This window comes from Poeciliopsis prolifica, unplaced genomic scaffold (assembly GCF_027474105.1).
Source record: "Poeciliopsis prolifica strain line A6 unplaced genomic scaffold, Auburn_PproV2 SCAFFOLD020, whole genome shotgun sequence".
NCBI classification, from domain to species: domain Eukaryota; kingdom Metazoa; phylum Chordata; class Actinopteri; order Cyprinodontiformes; family Poeciliidae; genus Poeciliopsis; species Poeciliopsis prolifica.
Genome location: NW_026562395.1, coordinates 6,837,207 through 6,851,511, shown reverse-complemented (window position 1 = coordinate 6,851,511; position 14,305 = coordinate 6,837,207). Strand labels below are relative to the sequence as shown.

Here is a 14,305-nt window from a genome sequence, read left to right as displayed (position 1 = left end):
GTGCCCCTTTCTCCCTTTGACAGCTCATCCACTTTACACAACATCTGACCCCCCTTTGCAGCCGCTAAGCCTCGACAACCAAAAACAAACCGATACAGTATCATAGGGGGAAGAAAGAGCCAACAGGTGGTTCTCTGCGTGTCGATGTGTGTGTCTACAGTTGTGAGGCTGTGCAGGTGTGTGTTTGTCCGCACATGCAGAGCAGAAATGATCCACAGACAAATCAGGGTACGTTTACCTGTGACTCTTCCCCCCATCCTTTCACCCTTATGTGTGAAAACAAGTCCTTATTACTGCATGTTTAATGGTGGGCTCAGCTTTTTTGGCTCCACACAGAAACAATAATGGTGAAAATAAGGGTAAAAATCTCGTACAGTTTCCTCCCACCTGTGTGGACTTTATTAACAGTCTCTGTATGTCCATAAATATTTATAAACAGGGCAAAATTGTTCTAACACCAAATTAGTAGGGTGTGGAGGGGATGAAAAAAAAAAAACTAAATCCACGCCCTATAAATGTCAGAGGCCCAGCGTTGGTCTGGTATTAATCTTGGCGTTATTAAAAATGAAGAGGAAATTAGTGGTGACAGGCTTATGGGATTACATCATGCGCTGGGTCAACAGGCCCCAAAAGTCATAATAATAGGAGGACAAGAGGTACCACAGTCATGTCTGTAAATGTTGGAATTGCTGTGGAGCTATGCAATAAGTCTCACAGTTGGGCGAACAGCGAAACCAAATGTACAAAATACACAAGGAAGGGTTTGGGACTTAAGCTTAATATATTGGGATCAGGCCACTGGACAAAAAAATTTTATGTTCTGCACATAGTTTCAAAAAAGGATGCTCATACGAGGGTTTAACGCTGAATAAATGATTTCCACACTGAATACGCAGAGTGATTATAACACTTCCAGGACCCTGGGACTGAATCTGACTCATCTGCTCAGGCTGCTTCACTTAATGATTTCCACATTTACCTGCTCATATCGTTCAACGCAGGCCAACAACATTACTCTAATGTATCCCACGTTTGGCTAAGATTGCGCTTAACATGTATAATCCTGTCCCTCACAAACCAAACTAACAGAAAACATAAACACTAAAAGATTTGGCTGGATTTCGACTGAATGCTTTTCCCCCCTCTAACATTTTGGTCAGATAAATCAAATAACAAAAGGGAAAAGCCGATTAATGTTATGTGGGCGTGTGATAATTAGTCACTCTCAAATATGTCATTTTAATGAGCAGATGCTAGTTTTAGGGAGTTTGACTCGTTGTGCGACTCTACCCTGGTAGAGTGCTTTGAAAATGTATTGGTTTCTACTCCATCGGTTTGGTGCGTTTAAAACAGACAGGCTCATATTGCTATTTGACTGGGGGAGACAGAGAACAGGCACAAGGGGAGGGTATAGCAAAGGGTGCATGTGGAGCTAAAAAGCCCCATAAAGTTAAACCACAAAAATTAAACTCATAGCATCAGACTGTAGCTATGCTAACACAGCAAACTACCAGTATATAACATTATGTTTTTGCAGTTTTCAAAATAACTGAGACAGCTCCTACAAAACTGGTCAATTTAAATGATAAATAATTTATCATTTATTTTTATTTATCTGTGCTGCACCCTTTCAATCTAATTTAATAGCAATGCCATTCTTATTTTTTAAACAATATCCATTTTGCATTATGGGGCCCCCAAATGCCAAGCAAATTGTTGAAACTTGGGTTCCATTGAGGATTCACACTGGACAGTGTTCACAAACGCCCAACGAAACACAAAAGCTGTGGCCTCAGCTATACATAGAAGTATGGCAGGAGATTATTGAAATCTACTTGCTACGGAACAGTTAACCAACAATGTATTTGGGCTTTTATGTATCGTTTTGTGTGGATAGTTTACAATTTGGCAGGTCATTCTTGTCTCTACAAAAAAAAAAAAAAAAAAAAAAAAAGAAGCGAAGTTGGACGTTGCGTTATCTTTGCAAAAGGGGACAATAGAAGTTAATCAATAAAAGCCAAAAATTCACACAAGACTTGTGAGAATGGTAAGTCTGCGCAACTTCTGGCAAGAACCCTCTGAGGAGAAATGTATTAGTTTGCTTTTACTGGAATAAGTCCATTTATATACACAATGTGCTCAAACAAACAAGAACCAAAGACATCTTAAAATTATGAGTTTGTTAGTCAAGTGTCTCATAAACTCTGAGTTCCCTGGCACACATGGATCCTGTCCCTGCCAGGCCGTTACCCCCTGCTTTTTCACACCATATCTGACATATTAGAACTTCACTGTGGAGCGCGGCCAAAACAAATCTTATTGGGCCAATTAACATGCCTGCGGAGAACAACAGCGCAGCAGCAAGCAAATTGACAATGATTTGATTTGGTTGCTGCCTCAGGAATATGTGCTGACTCAGTGCCTGTGTGCTCTTCTCAGCAAAAAAAATAAAAAATAGGCCGGGAGATAGACAAGTCCGAAAACGTGAACTTTTTTTTGTTTGGTTGGTTTTTTTAAAAAAATCTGTGTTGAAGTCTGTTTTCAAAGTGCAGGTCTTAGCTAACCGAAACAATTTCAAGACATTCTTAAATCTGTTTTCATTTTTGCTTTTTGCCTACAAAGTATTCTTACTTCAGCTGCCTCCTGCAAAATCCAGCCCTTCCATGTGAAAGTACAGGAAGTGCTTCACTTCCAAGAATCTTAACTGCTAAGAAATCCTACCAAATGAACCTGCATGGAGGCACCTGCTTGTAATTCTCTGTGTGTCAATCATTGGGACAGGTGCTTCCTTTACCGATTGGGGCTTTCTGTGTCTGTGCTTCATCACAGTACAGCTGCAGCAATACTGCTTCCCCATTGCACTGCAAGTACATGTAAAACGCTCATCAGGCCTAGTTGATGTGTTATTGGACATTTGGTTCTAGGCTGTTTTTTTCCCTCAAGTCAGATTGACATTTCATTGTGCACAAGATAGCGTTCGTCTAGGACCTTCTAAAGAGCAATGTGAAAAAGAATGCGCTGGATAAAAGCGTGGAAGGAGTGCATAATCCTGATGGCAGCCCAGTGAATAACATGAGGCAGAATGATGAGCAGCAGCCTGTTGGTTTTCAGTTAAAGAGGAGGGTGTGATGAGTGAAATTATAAATATATGTCATAGTGAACCAGCCCTTTAGCTTCATGCCAACTGGAAGGCAAATTCTAACATTAGCATCAATTGTAGTTACCCGTTGTGCAATTCTCACAGTGCCTGCAAATCTACAAATCAAAGTCTTTTCCCTTTATATTTCAAAAATTCGTTTTGGAATTAATAAAGTATTTTGGATTTGAATTGAAAATCAGAGTCTCAAATTGACCCTTGCATCCAGGGCTCTTCAAAACAGTATAGGCATTTAGTCATACTGACAGAAACAATATGATGGTTTGTGGTTTTCTTTTGACAAGAAATATTGAGGTCTTTTAGTTTTACGAGGTCTTGTGCCAATAGCTCACGTTTCACTGGATCCTCAGTGTTCACAGGAGTTAGGGACCACAGGCATCCGCAAATCTCTAAAACCTACAAATACTTGATATTCCCTTTTATAACGTTCAATTCATGTGTATAAGCATGCTTTAATACACACAGTGGAAACTGACTATGCACTACTGCAAAGCCTAAAATCCTGCTTTGCAAACTGCAACAATAGCTTGTTAAGCATGATTTCAGCAAGTATTTCAGCTTTTCAAGTTGGATTTTCTTTAGAATATTTTAGATTTGCACTACAGAAAAACCGGTGAATAGGCAGAAAACCCAGCGAATAACTCAGACTTATGTTCCATAGAAAAATCCACCAATAGGTGAACCTGTGAATTCACCTGTTGGTGAATTGGCGGGGCCCAACTGTATAGTTCGTCAAGTACAGAGGAGGTCATTTGCCTTTGTGTTCTTGGTAAAAACAAATTGCAATCTTGAGAGTATCATTATGTTTCAAATCTGTATTGAGTTCCAACTCAACTTCTCTACGATCCTTTCTAACTGACATCAGCCTTGCCAAGGGGCCATGCCTGAGCTCCAGTCAGAGGTTCTCTATCCCAAGCTGGCTCATTGTCATGGGGGCTGAAAAATATTTACTCTTCCCAGCTTGGCAGGGAAACGAGTGGGAGGAGAGCGAGCGACCCATTGTGACAGAGAGGTCAGAGACGCTGACAAGCCAGCAGGGTCCTTCCTTTCCCCACAGACACCTAAAAATCCCAATATGCGATTAGCTCTGCACTGGGACAGAGCTCAGCCTGTGTGCGCGAATGTGGGCGTGTGAGGAAGGGGGGCCGCATAAAAGGCGGAGAAACGCGCAGACAGTGGAGAGGTCGACCGTAGAAGGACGGGCAGGCCCGGAGGAAGGAGAGAGCATGTTAGGAAAGGATTCCTCCTCGAGAGCCGTTTACGCCAGGGACCACCAGCGGAACTAGCAGGACAATGGTCCGAAGACGATCCTCTGCATCAGACAATGCTGCCTGAAAGAAAGACTGAGTGGTGTCACAAATACACATGTCCCTTTGGGCTACATCTCCCAGCTAATCCAATTCAACACAAAAGGAACCCAATAGGCATTTTCTAAGCACACATAAGACATTATGTGACATTCTAGATGCAACCAAATGAGCCGAAATTACCCAAATTGCCTTGCCAAAGTATTCATGCACTTTGCATAGCTAGAGACTGACATATTTGCCCATAATACTTTGAGAAATTAAGTTAAGCTCATTCAGACTGGATAGGATACACTGTGAACATCAATTAAAACAATTTTCCAACAGATTCTTAGAAAAAGAAAGTCATTTCCTTGTACCTCTTGTTGTATGTTTAGAGTTCTTGTCCTGACAGAAGTTGAACTTCCGTCTCAGACTCAAATTTTCTGCCCTTGTTAACATGACCTGTAGCAAACTTTAAATCAGACTTCTTTTGGTCTGTCTATCTTTCTTCTTGCCACTCTCGCACAAAGGCCAGATTTGTAGAGTGCACTGCTGGTCATCGCCCTCCCACTTGAGCAGTGGATCTGTAGCTCCTCCAGAGTTGCCATGAACCTCCTGACTTCATCTTTGTTAATTGTCTTTCACGCTGGCCAGTTCAGGAGAAGAGAAGGGCCTTGTCTGTAAGACTGTGGTGGGGCTGTACTATAATACATCGCTAATAGTAAGAAATTGCTATATTGCCATTGTTCTCTAAAAACTTCTAAGCTTTAGAGAATTGCAAATTGATGGGTGCATCACTTCATCTGCCTCTCTTCTTCCTCTCAAGAACCCATCACTCTGGACTCCTCAGTCCACATGACCTCTTCCTTTGCTCCAGAAAGTAATCTTTATGCTCCCTCGCAAACCGCAACTTATTTTCCCTGGTTAGCCTTGAATATCTGCTTTTATACTGTAATTAATTTACACACAGGTGGATTCTGTTTTATTTTTAATTCATTGGTTTGTAGGGGAAGATTTTCTTTTAGGAGTGACATCAAGGGGGAGAAATTAGAAACACAAACTTTTCAGACTTCTTTATTCCATAATTTGAAGAGTCTTTGGCATCTTTGTTCAGATTCAGAGTCCTTCGTGCATTGTGCTGGTCTTATCACATAAAAGCACAATGGAATGCACAAAAAAGGTTAGAAAATAAGAAAATAAAATTCATACTGAGATGTGAGCGGGAAATCCAAATCATTAAAATGTGATCATCTCAACCGCCGGGTTAAAAGACTTCATCCTTCAGCTGCTCCATCCACACACACACAACCTCTCTCTCCCTCTCTCTGTAACTTCTCAGAAGGAGAAACAGCCTGGATACCCGTTACAGAGAAAATAAGCATCCACGTACGCACACACCCGCACACACACGAGGCAGGTCGGCCAAGTGTCAGACACAGATGTATGGGTCAAGCTTCCAACCGGAGGGATCAAAGCAAATTGTATGAAGAAAAAAAAGCTCAGCTGCTAAAACACCAACTGTGCCATTCCTTCATTTGGAGCCCCCTTCATTTGGGATACGCTTTCTCTCGCTCTAAAATAAAAGAAAAAAAAAGAGGATCGGAACTTAACCTGTCGCAAATTCAAAGCAAACATTTCTCAGACTACGGGCTGAATACAACATGACACTGGTGAAACTACACCTCACTGATCTACGAGCCAAAGAACTTGGCCAAACAAGATCAAACGGAGGCGTGATAAGAGCTTGCATGCTCTGCAAACTGAAGACTGAACTCCAAAGAATATTAAATGTCACAAGTTAGAACTGTGATGTTTCAATGCATCTTTCTTTTAGGGTTTATTTAAAATAATAGGGGAATTTTGACCGCGCCAACAGATAGTGCCAGATTTTGACAGAAAACACAGAGCAGGCGACTGAGTGAATCCATGTTGGTTCAAAAGCCTCATGCAAATTATCAAAGACTTTGAAGAGCTAAGAGGAAAATCAGAAACCAAACCCCTACTCAGTCACCTCAACCTAAACCAACCGGAAGTTAAACACACTGTCTGGCATCAAATTTGCGCAAATTGGAAGTCCAAAAATACATTTGCTTAAGGAAAAACTGTAATTTTGAAGAGACACGTTTATCGATAAGGCTGCACAGTTGTGCAGATGGTAGCGCTGTTGCTTTGCAGCAAGAAGGTCCTGTGTTCGATTCCCAGCCCAGGGACTTTCTGCATGGAGTGTGCATGTTCCCCATGCATATGTGGGTTCTCTCCAGGTCTTCCGGTTTCCTCCCACAGTCCAAAAACATGACTGTTACATAAATTCTCCTTAAGTGTGAGTGTATAAGTTCAGGGTTGTTTGTCCTGTTTCTGAGTTGCCCTGCAATGGACTGGCGACCTGTACTGGGTGAACCCCATCTCTCTCCAATTCACCCATTAGAAGTAATGGGTGCATCACTTCATCTGCCTCTCTTCTTACTCTCAAGCACCCATCACTCTGGACTCCTCAGTCCACATGACCTCTTCCTTTGCTCCAGAAACCAATCTTTATGCTCCTTTGCAAATTGCAGCTTATTTTCCCTGGTTAGCCTCGCTGATTAGTGGTTTTCTTATGGTTCCACAGCTGTTCAGTCCCAAACCCTTGACTTCCCTTCACATTGTGCGTGTGGAAATGCTCCTACTTTCACTGTAAAACATAACCCTGAGCTCTACTGTGTTTATTCTTCAATTTGATTTTACCAAAAGTGATCACCAGTCACAATCCACCACATTTTCCCACTTTTCTTCCAGTTTTTGATAATGCCTTGGACAATTCTTTATCTAATTTTTTAAATAGTTTCTGCTATCTCCTTAGATGTTTCTGTGCTTATTGTAAATGATTTGATCATTGCTAAACAAACTAACATCTTTTCACAGACACACTTTCAATCATGAGAAGCCACTTGTTGCATTCTTTGGGGCTAAAGTACTTGTTGTCAGCTGAAAGACAATGGATGCAGTAATTATCCAGTAGGAAGCTTGTACTTATCTTCTAAGTTGAATCCAGATTGTGGCAGTGTTTTTGTCCAGGCAGTGCATGTACCAATAACAGTCTGACATCTTGGGTTTTAATATTTCATTGCACCATTGGTTTTAACCAGTGGCGCTATGTCGCTGATAGCAGCACTAAACTATTGTCAGCCTTGTGTTTCAATGGCCTACAAAAGATGTACCATTGAAACACCAGTGACAGCCAGCGTGGGAATTGGTGTAATGTGGATTCAAAGAGTGGAAGAAGATGAGGTCACAATGACGGATGAAGAAGTAGCAGAAGGGAAAGAAAAGTGTGTGATCCTTCCTGTTGCTTTTCTTACATTCTTGTTCTTCTTCTTCCGCCTTATTTTGTTCATGTCACAAGTCTTGTTGTCCGTCAAGACGCCTCGTCTTTTGCCAGGCCACAATTGGAAACAAGAAATTTGGTCATAAGTTTGTGACATAGAAATTCTTCCTATGTCAGTTGGCGCAAGGTATCGCGTCAACTGACATAGGAAGAATTTTAATATATTTTTTACTTTCCATAATATGCCTCCCAAACTTAACCAGACACCACATCTGGAACAAGCACGACGACTTCCTCTGCTTCATTAAAAAGGAACCGGTCAACATGCACACTGCATAATTTTCCTCTCGTAATATTATGAGGCTAAAGTCTGGAGGATTACTCCTGACATATTTTGCTTTATTATTAAAGAGTCAGGAAATGCTCAGATATGCCTGTAATAGAGTGCTGATGATGAGGGTTTGGTCATTTTCCTGTGGGGAAATGTCAACACGCAACTCCTGAAGCTACGCAATTTCCAATTCTTACAGCTAACCTGCTGATCACAGGCAAAGACCTAATGCAAAACACAGCCAAACGTCTTGTTAATATTTAAACTGGCTGAGAGGCTCAATGCCAACTCCAGTATTTATTAAACTCTGATGCCCATAATGCATCCAATTCAAGCATCTGTTATTGATCACTTGAGAAATATTATTTACACAGTCCAAAACATTTGCAGTTTTTCATTATATGTTAATACATTTTATTCATTACTCAGAGAAAAATTCATCATAAATCACATCTGGATGTTTTTTCAAAAGGTCAAAAAATATATATGTGTATATATAATTATATTTTAGCAAAACCTCAGTAAGATCTGAGCTGATGTCATTTTAGAACACCTGTATCCTATTAACCGAAGGAGCGCTGGTTTTCTAATGTTCTCCAAACAATCACACAACAGATTACTAAAATCAACAAATCATAAACTTTAATGAAGAAATGATCTGCGGCCATCACAGCTGAGGCTTCTAATGAAGCACACGCCGCACGACTGTCTGCCAAAGTGTGAGCTTGTTGGACACGAACTGGCTGCCAGAGGCGTTTTCAGTCAGACCCGTTACAGCACAGATAAACATTGCCGAGGCATTCATTAGGCCAATAAAGCCCGGTGCATGACCCGAGGCATGGGGTGATGGAGCAGCGGTCGTTTACAACGCGCCATGATCAAAGCGGAGGCCTGGGTGCTGCGTGCGTGCTGGCGGCAGGACGAGCGGTGAACCGGCTGCCAGACTCGGACCAAAAAGTACAGTCAGCCCCGTAATCAAGGGTTCCCATGCACGAGACGGTCAACACAGCTGCCAGGGAGGAGCGGGGAGGGTGAATCAGTCATTGGTTACAGACCCAAATGTTTCAGTGAGAGCAAGTGTCATTAGTACTAATGGTTAAACCCCTACTCTGAATCCCTTGAGTTGCCATATGTTCTCATTTATCTTGATTTTTAAAATTTTTTTTTAAACAAATTTCACTTTTTGTGAGAATTAATTCACTGGCTACTTTGAAATTCCACCAAATTTAGGTCTGAGATTTGGGTTATGTTCACATTGCAAGCTGAAGTGACTCGAGTAAAAATATTCTGGCCTTACGCGACCTGTGTCTGATTTTGCTACGTCAGTTTGAAAAGCACAGATCGGACTTTTACAAATGCGACCCGAGCCACTTGAATATGTGGTGCCAACTCAACGTCACTATTGTGTGTCCTGATAGGTGGAAGCATGAAGAAAAACAGCAACCATGGTGGACAATAATATGGATTAAATTGTTAATCTCCAGGCGCTTGGTGGCAACTTTAAAATCTCTCCACCATTATCATCCACGTTCACTTCCGCAAACTCTGAGCACACTCGCTACATGCCTCTACTGTGAATACGGGGTATTTCTAGGTTGCTTGCATTTCTATTCGGGGTTTTTACATGCCACATATATTTGGACATGTGATCGACCACACACACAAGAAAAAAAAATTGGATTTCATAAGCTCCACTAGTTAGGTTTAAAGATTCACAGTTGTTCAATTTAGAGGTACTAAGAATACACTGGTAATGGTTTGGGGGAAAATGTCTATGTTAGGCATAAATGCAGTTGCTAAAATGGATGGAACACAAAGTCCTCCGTTGGACAGAAGTAACCATTTAGTTTGTGTGTCACAAAAACTAAGGAAGAAAGATTTTAGCAGAACAGTGTATATCTGTATGCGTTTGTGCTGGTGATTCCCTGAGCGTCCAATTCTCCACTGCTTCCTGGACGTCAGACTTCTGCCACATTATGAAATCACGTTTAAAAAATAAAAAAAGCAACAAGATCCAGATCACCCTGGATTCTGTATTATTGTGCTACAGAAAATTTGCAAATGACCACACAACCCTGACGCTGCTGTAATCACGCATCATCTAACATGTTTTGAGAGGAGAATTGCCCCACAATTTACACATCAGTGCTGCCAGAAGCGAACTGAAAAATGTTTTTATTTCCAGCTTTGGATAGTCTGTTCAGACAGCGCTGGAGGTAAATATTGCTACCTGGCTCAGTGACCCAGCTGTTGCCAGGTGAAGAATAAACATCTTCAGCGGTTTTTTTTTTTTTTTTTTTTGGTTACAGCATGCTTGTCTGGACCTGCCAGACAGGCATGGTGAAAGGAGGAAGACCAGCAGCGGCTCTTGACTCCTTGCATGTTTTCTTTATTAGGCTGCTTGTGATTAAGGGGCATTGATGAAAGGGGTCTGACTTTTCCAGCACATAGGAGAGGAGGGGGCGGATTTTATGTCAGTTTCATAATAACGGGCTTTTAAAGGGCTGTTCACAAGATGATGTCAAGACAAGTCTGTCAGAATGAATATATGAAAGCCTATTCAAACATGGGTTTTTCAATTTGATTGTGGCTCTAGTTCAAAGACAGCATTTGTACTACAAGTCAGCTCTGCTTCTGCTCCTTCTTCAGTGGTGTGACCTTCCACTCTAGTTTTTTTTTGGGGGGGGGAGGTATGTGTGGGGGTTCTTTTAATTGAACAAGATAAATCAAAAATAATATTTGTTCTCATTTGATTTTCTGTCATTTAGCTTACAAAAACATTTTTAGGTTGTTTAACTGAACCTAAAATTGGAGTATTCTGGTCCGTTAGAGACCAGTAACAGCAGTGGTTTGTTTTTGTGAACATTTTAAGTAATTTAGTCATAATAGTATAATAAGAGACATGTCTGTTTAGCAGCAGACTGCAGGCTGGCTAATGTTAACTTAACAGACTCAAAGTTTTACCCTATAAAGAACAGAGAAACAAGGTATTACAATACTCCACACAACGATCCTACTTACTTACTGAATTCATCAAAAATAAATTTGGCTTCAAAATAAATTTATGTCAGTCATCTGCATTGGTACGTGAAACAGCTGACTCATTTTAAACAGACTGTCAGCAAAAAATACAACAAGAAACAGCCGAGTATTTCTCATGAGCCACAGGTTTATTTTTTGGTCACGTGACAACCATAATGAGTGTGTGCTACAGTTTTCAATATTATTGTAGCTAAGGACGTCGCAATGCCCACAATAATAGCCAAAGGTTAACTGCCATCGTCGTAATCTCAAACTGTGACTCGTAGACGACCAGACTGTAGAGAGGCAAGACTACAAGCAGTAAGAACGTCAAGACTGTAGATATTTTTGGATAGGAAATGGAAAATCTTGCCACATGCCTAAATGATATGGTCAATTTCCTGAAGCAAGAGAGTTTTTGATAGAAAAGAGTCATAAGCAGCCCCTTTTCACACACTCCATACAAACATTCATTTAGCTAATACTGTTTACATAGAAAAGATGAATTGATCCAGATCGATATAAAGATGTTTATTATTGTGACAATGTTCTGAAATCAAGGGGGGGGAAAATGAAGGCCATTCTCCAGATTGTGATCAAAAAATGTTATCATTGCATATTGACCTATGTGGTATATGTCTGGTGAAAGGGATTTTGTTTTGTGTCAGTGTGTCTCACCTGCAACATGACACTGGAACATTCTCTGCATGCATTCATGTGTTCAGACCAGCTGAGGCTTTCACATTTGGATCTGTGGAAAAAACAAAGAGAATATTCTGGCTCTTTTCTGTTTTCAAATACAGGTGTTCATAATTTGATCAAGTTTGAAGTGTTACCATTTATACTCCGCAAGTTATTACGTCAATCAATAGTACTTAAAAAAGCAGAGAGCTCGGGTTTCACCAAGAGGAAAATGCATCCACTACATAAGCAGAGAAAATAAGCACCACTAAAAATCGGTCAGATTGAACACACAAACATTTTAATTCTTTAAAAATCTTGAATACGGGCTGCTGTGGTGGCGCAGGGGTAAAGCACATAAGGAAGCCTTAGTCCTGGACGCAGCCTTCACAGGTTTGATTCCTCACCTCATGACCTTTGCCGCATGTCTTCCCCCTCTCTGATTACCTACTTTCCTGTCTAACCACTCTCAAACAAAGGCTACCAGAGCCAATAAAACCATTAAAAAAAACCTTAAATGCATCAATGTCAGCAGACTTGGACATAACCCATAACCATGTTTGGGTTTGTCTTTCAAAATAGCCAGTTAGCATTAATTATAGAGACAACTGAAAGACTCATTATAATTTGACTTTACAAATCTATTTCAAAGCCTTTACATCATGCCTCGATTAACTCTGGGTTTGAACCCCATTTGGGTCAGCTTAGTCCAACAAAACATGAAAGACCATTTCCATGAGCAAACTAAAATTGCTGAACTTAAATAGTGAACTTCTCAATTTTATGCCGTGTGACATGACTGAGACCACCAAGGCACGCAATGGTAAAGGAGCGAAAAGACCAGCGCCGGATGGCAAGTCAACAACCTAAGCTCTGACCCCATAAAACACAAGTTCCCAAAAGATGCAAGCGTTTTCACTCAACCCCATCCAGCTGAAAGGTCATACACCCACCTCAGACCCCTGCTTTGCTAAAAAGTTCCAAGCAGGCCATTTAACTGTGAAGATTACCCACAATGACAAATCTATATCCATTGTGTCTTGAAGTAAAGTGTTTGATTTGACAGATCCACCATATGAGAAGGCCAGGAAAACGGAAACAGGACTGGGCGGCTTAATCCCTCTAACCGTGATGGCTACCCAGCCAGCGATAGGTAGCCCAATAACAAGGATATAATATATCTTTGACTATGTCTAATGGCTTTACAGAACAGAAGGCCATTCAAGCCAAACATATGGTCCACATCACCAATTACTGAGGTGTGTCGATATGGAGAAGAGAGAGCTGGCCACAGTTTTAGAATTCAATATGGACAGGAGGGGGAAAAAAAAGAGGAACTTTTACCCAATTTAGAGGAATGACCTCAGGTCAAAGGTAGTTTCTTTACCCAGAAACAAGGCTTAAATTTCAACCTGTCCTCCCAGTCTGAGGAAAGGTTATCCAAACCAAAAAAAGACAAAAGGCTGGAAATCAAGAGCCAAATTCAGATAGATGCTTTACGAGAAAACAATTTAAAAATATGTTATGTAACATTGAAAACATAGAACCAGCCTCAAGGAACCTATTTTGTTAAGCTAATGTGTTAGAGTTTGCACTGAAACATATCTGGTTTTAAATCTTGACCCCTTAATTGTCCAAAATGTTTTCCTTTAAAAACTGAAACCCTAATGTTCTACTCTTGTTGACCTCCTGTCTCAAATTGATGTGGCTTACAATGAACATGTAACCATGTCACTGTAAAAAAAAAAAAAAAAACAATACTGCTGCCATGCTGATATTATCCAAGTCTGAATGGAAGTCACATTGCTGGTATTCCTAGGTTTGCAGCAAATTATCCAATGTCCAGTGTCTTTTAAACGAGTCACCACGATCCCGAGAGGTGAAATTCTTGCATCTCCTCGAACTGAGATGCTGAAACCCCATGGATTCAGTGAGGCAAGCAATCATCTCCTTTGGGAAAAAAAGCGGTAACCTTTTCAGAATCCTGAAAATGTTCCCTTTGAGTCTGTGAAGATACAAACAATCTGTTGATTCAGTGGCAGAATCCTTCCCCCTAAGCCATTATTTGCTTTAGCAGCGATGACAAGGGGAGGAATTTGAGCAATGCCTGTGTATCGTAGACTCATTTCCTCTGAGTGAAAGCCACTTCTAGACAGACAAGACAGCTCTGAAATCTGGTATATTCCTGTCCCTTTCGCAGGTTAGTTCTATGTGACAGAGAAGCTGTATTGCTGTTGTAAAGTCAGGCTCGTTTCTTCAGCCTCAGACACTCACCCACTTCACAAGATATCTCTTTTCTGCATTCCCAAAGGTTAGCATCACACCCATGCATAGAAGTGATAAGTTACAATGTGGGTTTTTAAACTTCCTGCATCGGTTTGAGGTCCACCCATAGCCAAACAAACCCCGCTGTCTTTTCCCAACTCAGAATGAGCGGAATCAGGTTGGTGTTGAAGTCCACCCCAGTGTCGATCTGCCGGATCTCGAGGACCAGTAACAACAGCTGTGAGCCATCCTGCCGT

At 41.0% G+C, this 14,305-nt stretch overlaps 1 protein-coding gene across 4 annotated transcripts in view; it reads right to left on the bottom strand.

Annotated features, from left to right (window-relative positions):
• The window catches only part of disp1 (dispatched homolog 1 (Drosophila)), a 72,638-nt gene that overhangs the window by 36,644 nt on the left and 21,689 nt on the right, over positions 1-14,305 (bottom strand). For all 4 annotated transcript variants that reach the window (XM_055044290.1, XM_055044289.1, XM_055044293.1 and 1 more), the window contains one exon: positions 11,781-11,853. In XM_055044290.1, coding sequence (XP_054900265.1) covers positions 11,781-11,815 — 35 coding nt within the window. In that variant the 5' untranslated portion in view covers positions 11,816-11,853. The remainder of the gene's footprint in view (positions 1-11,780; positions 11,854-14,305) is intronic.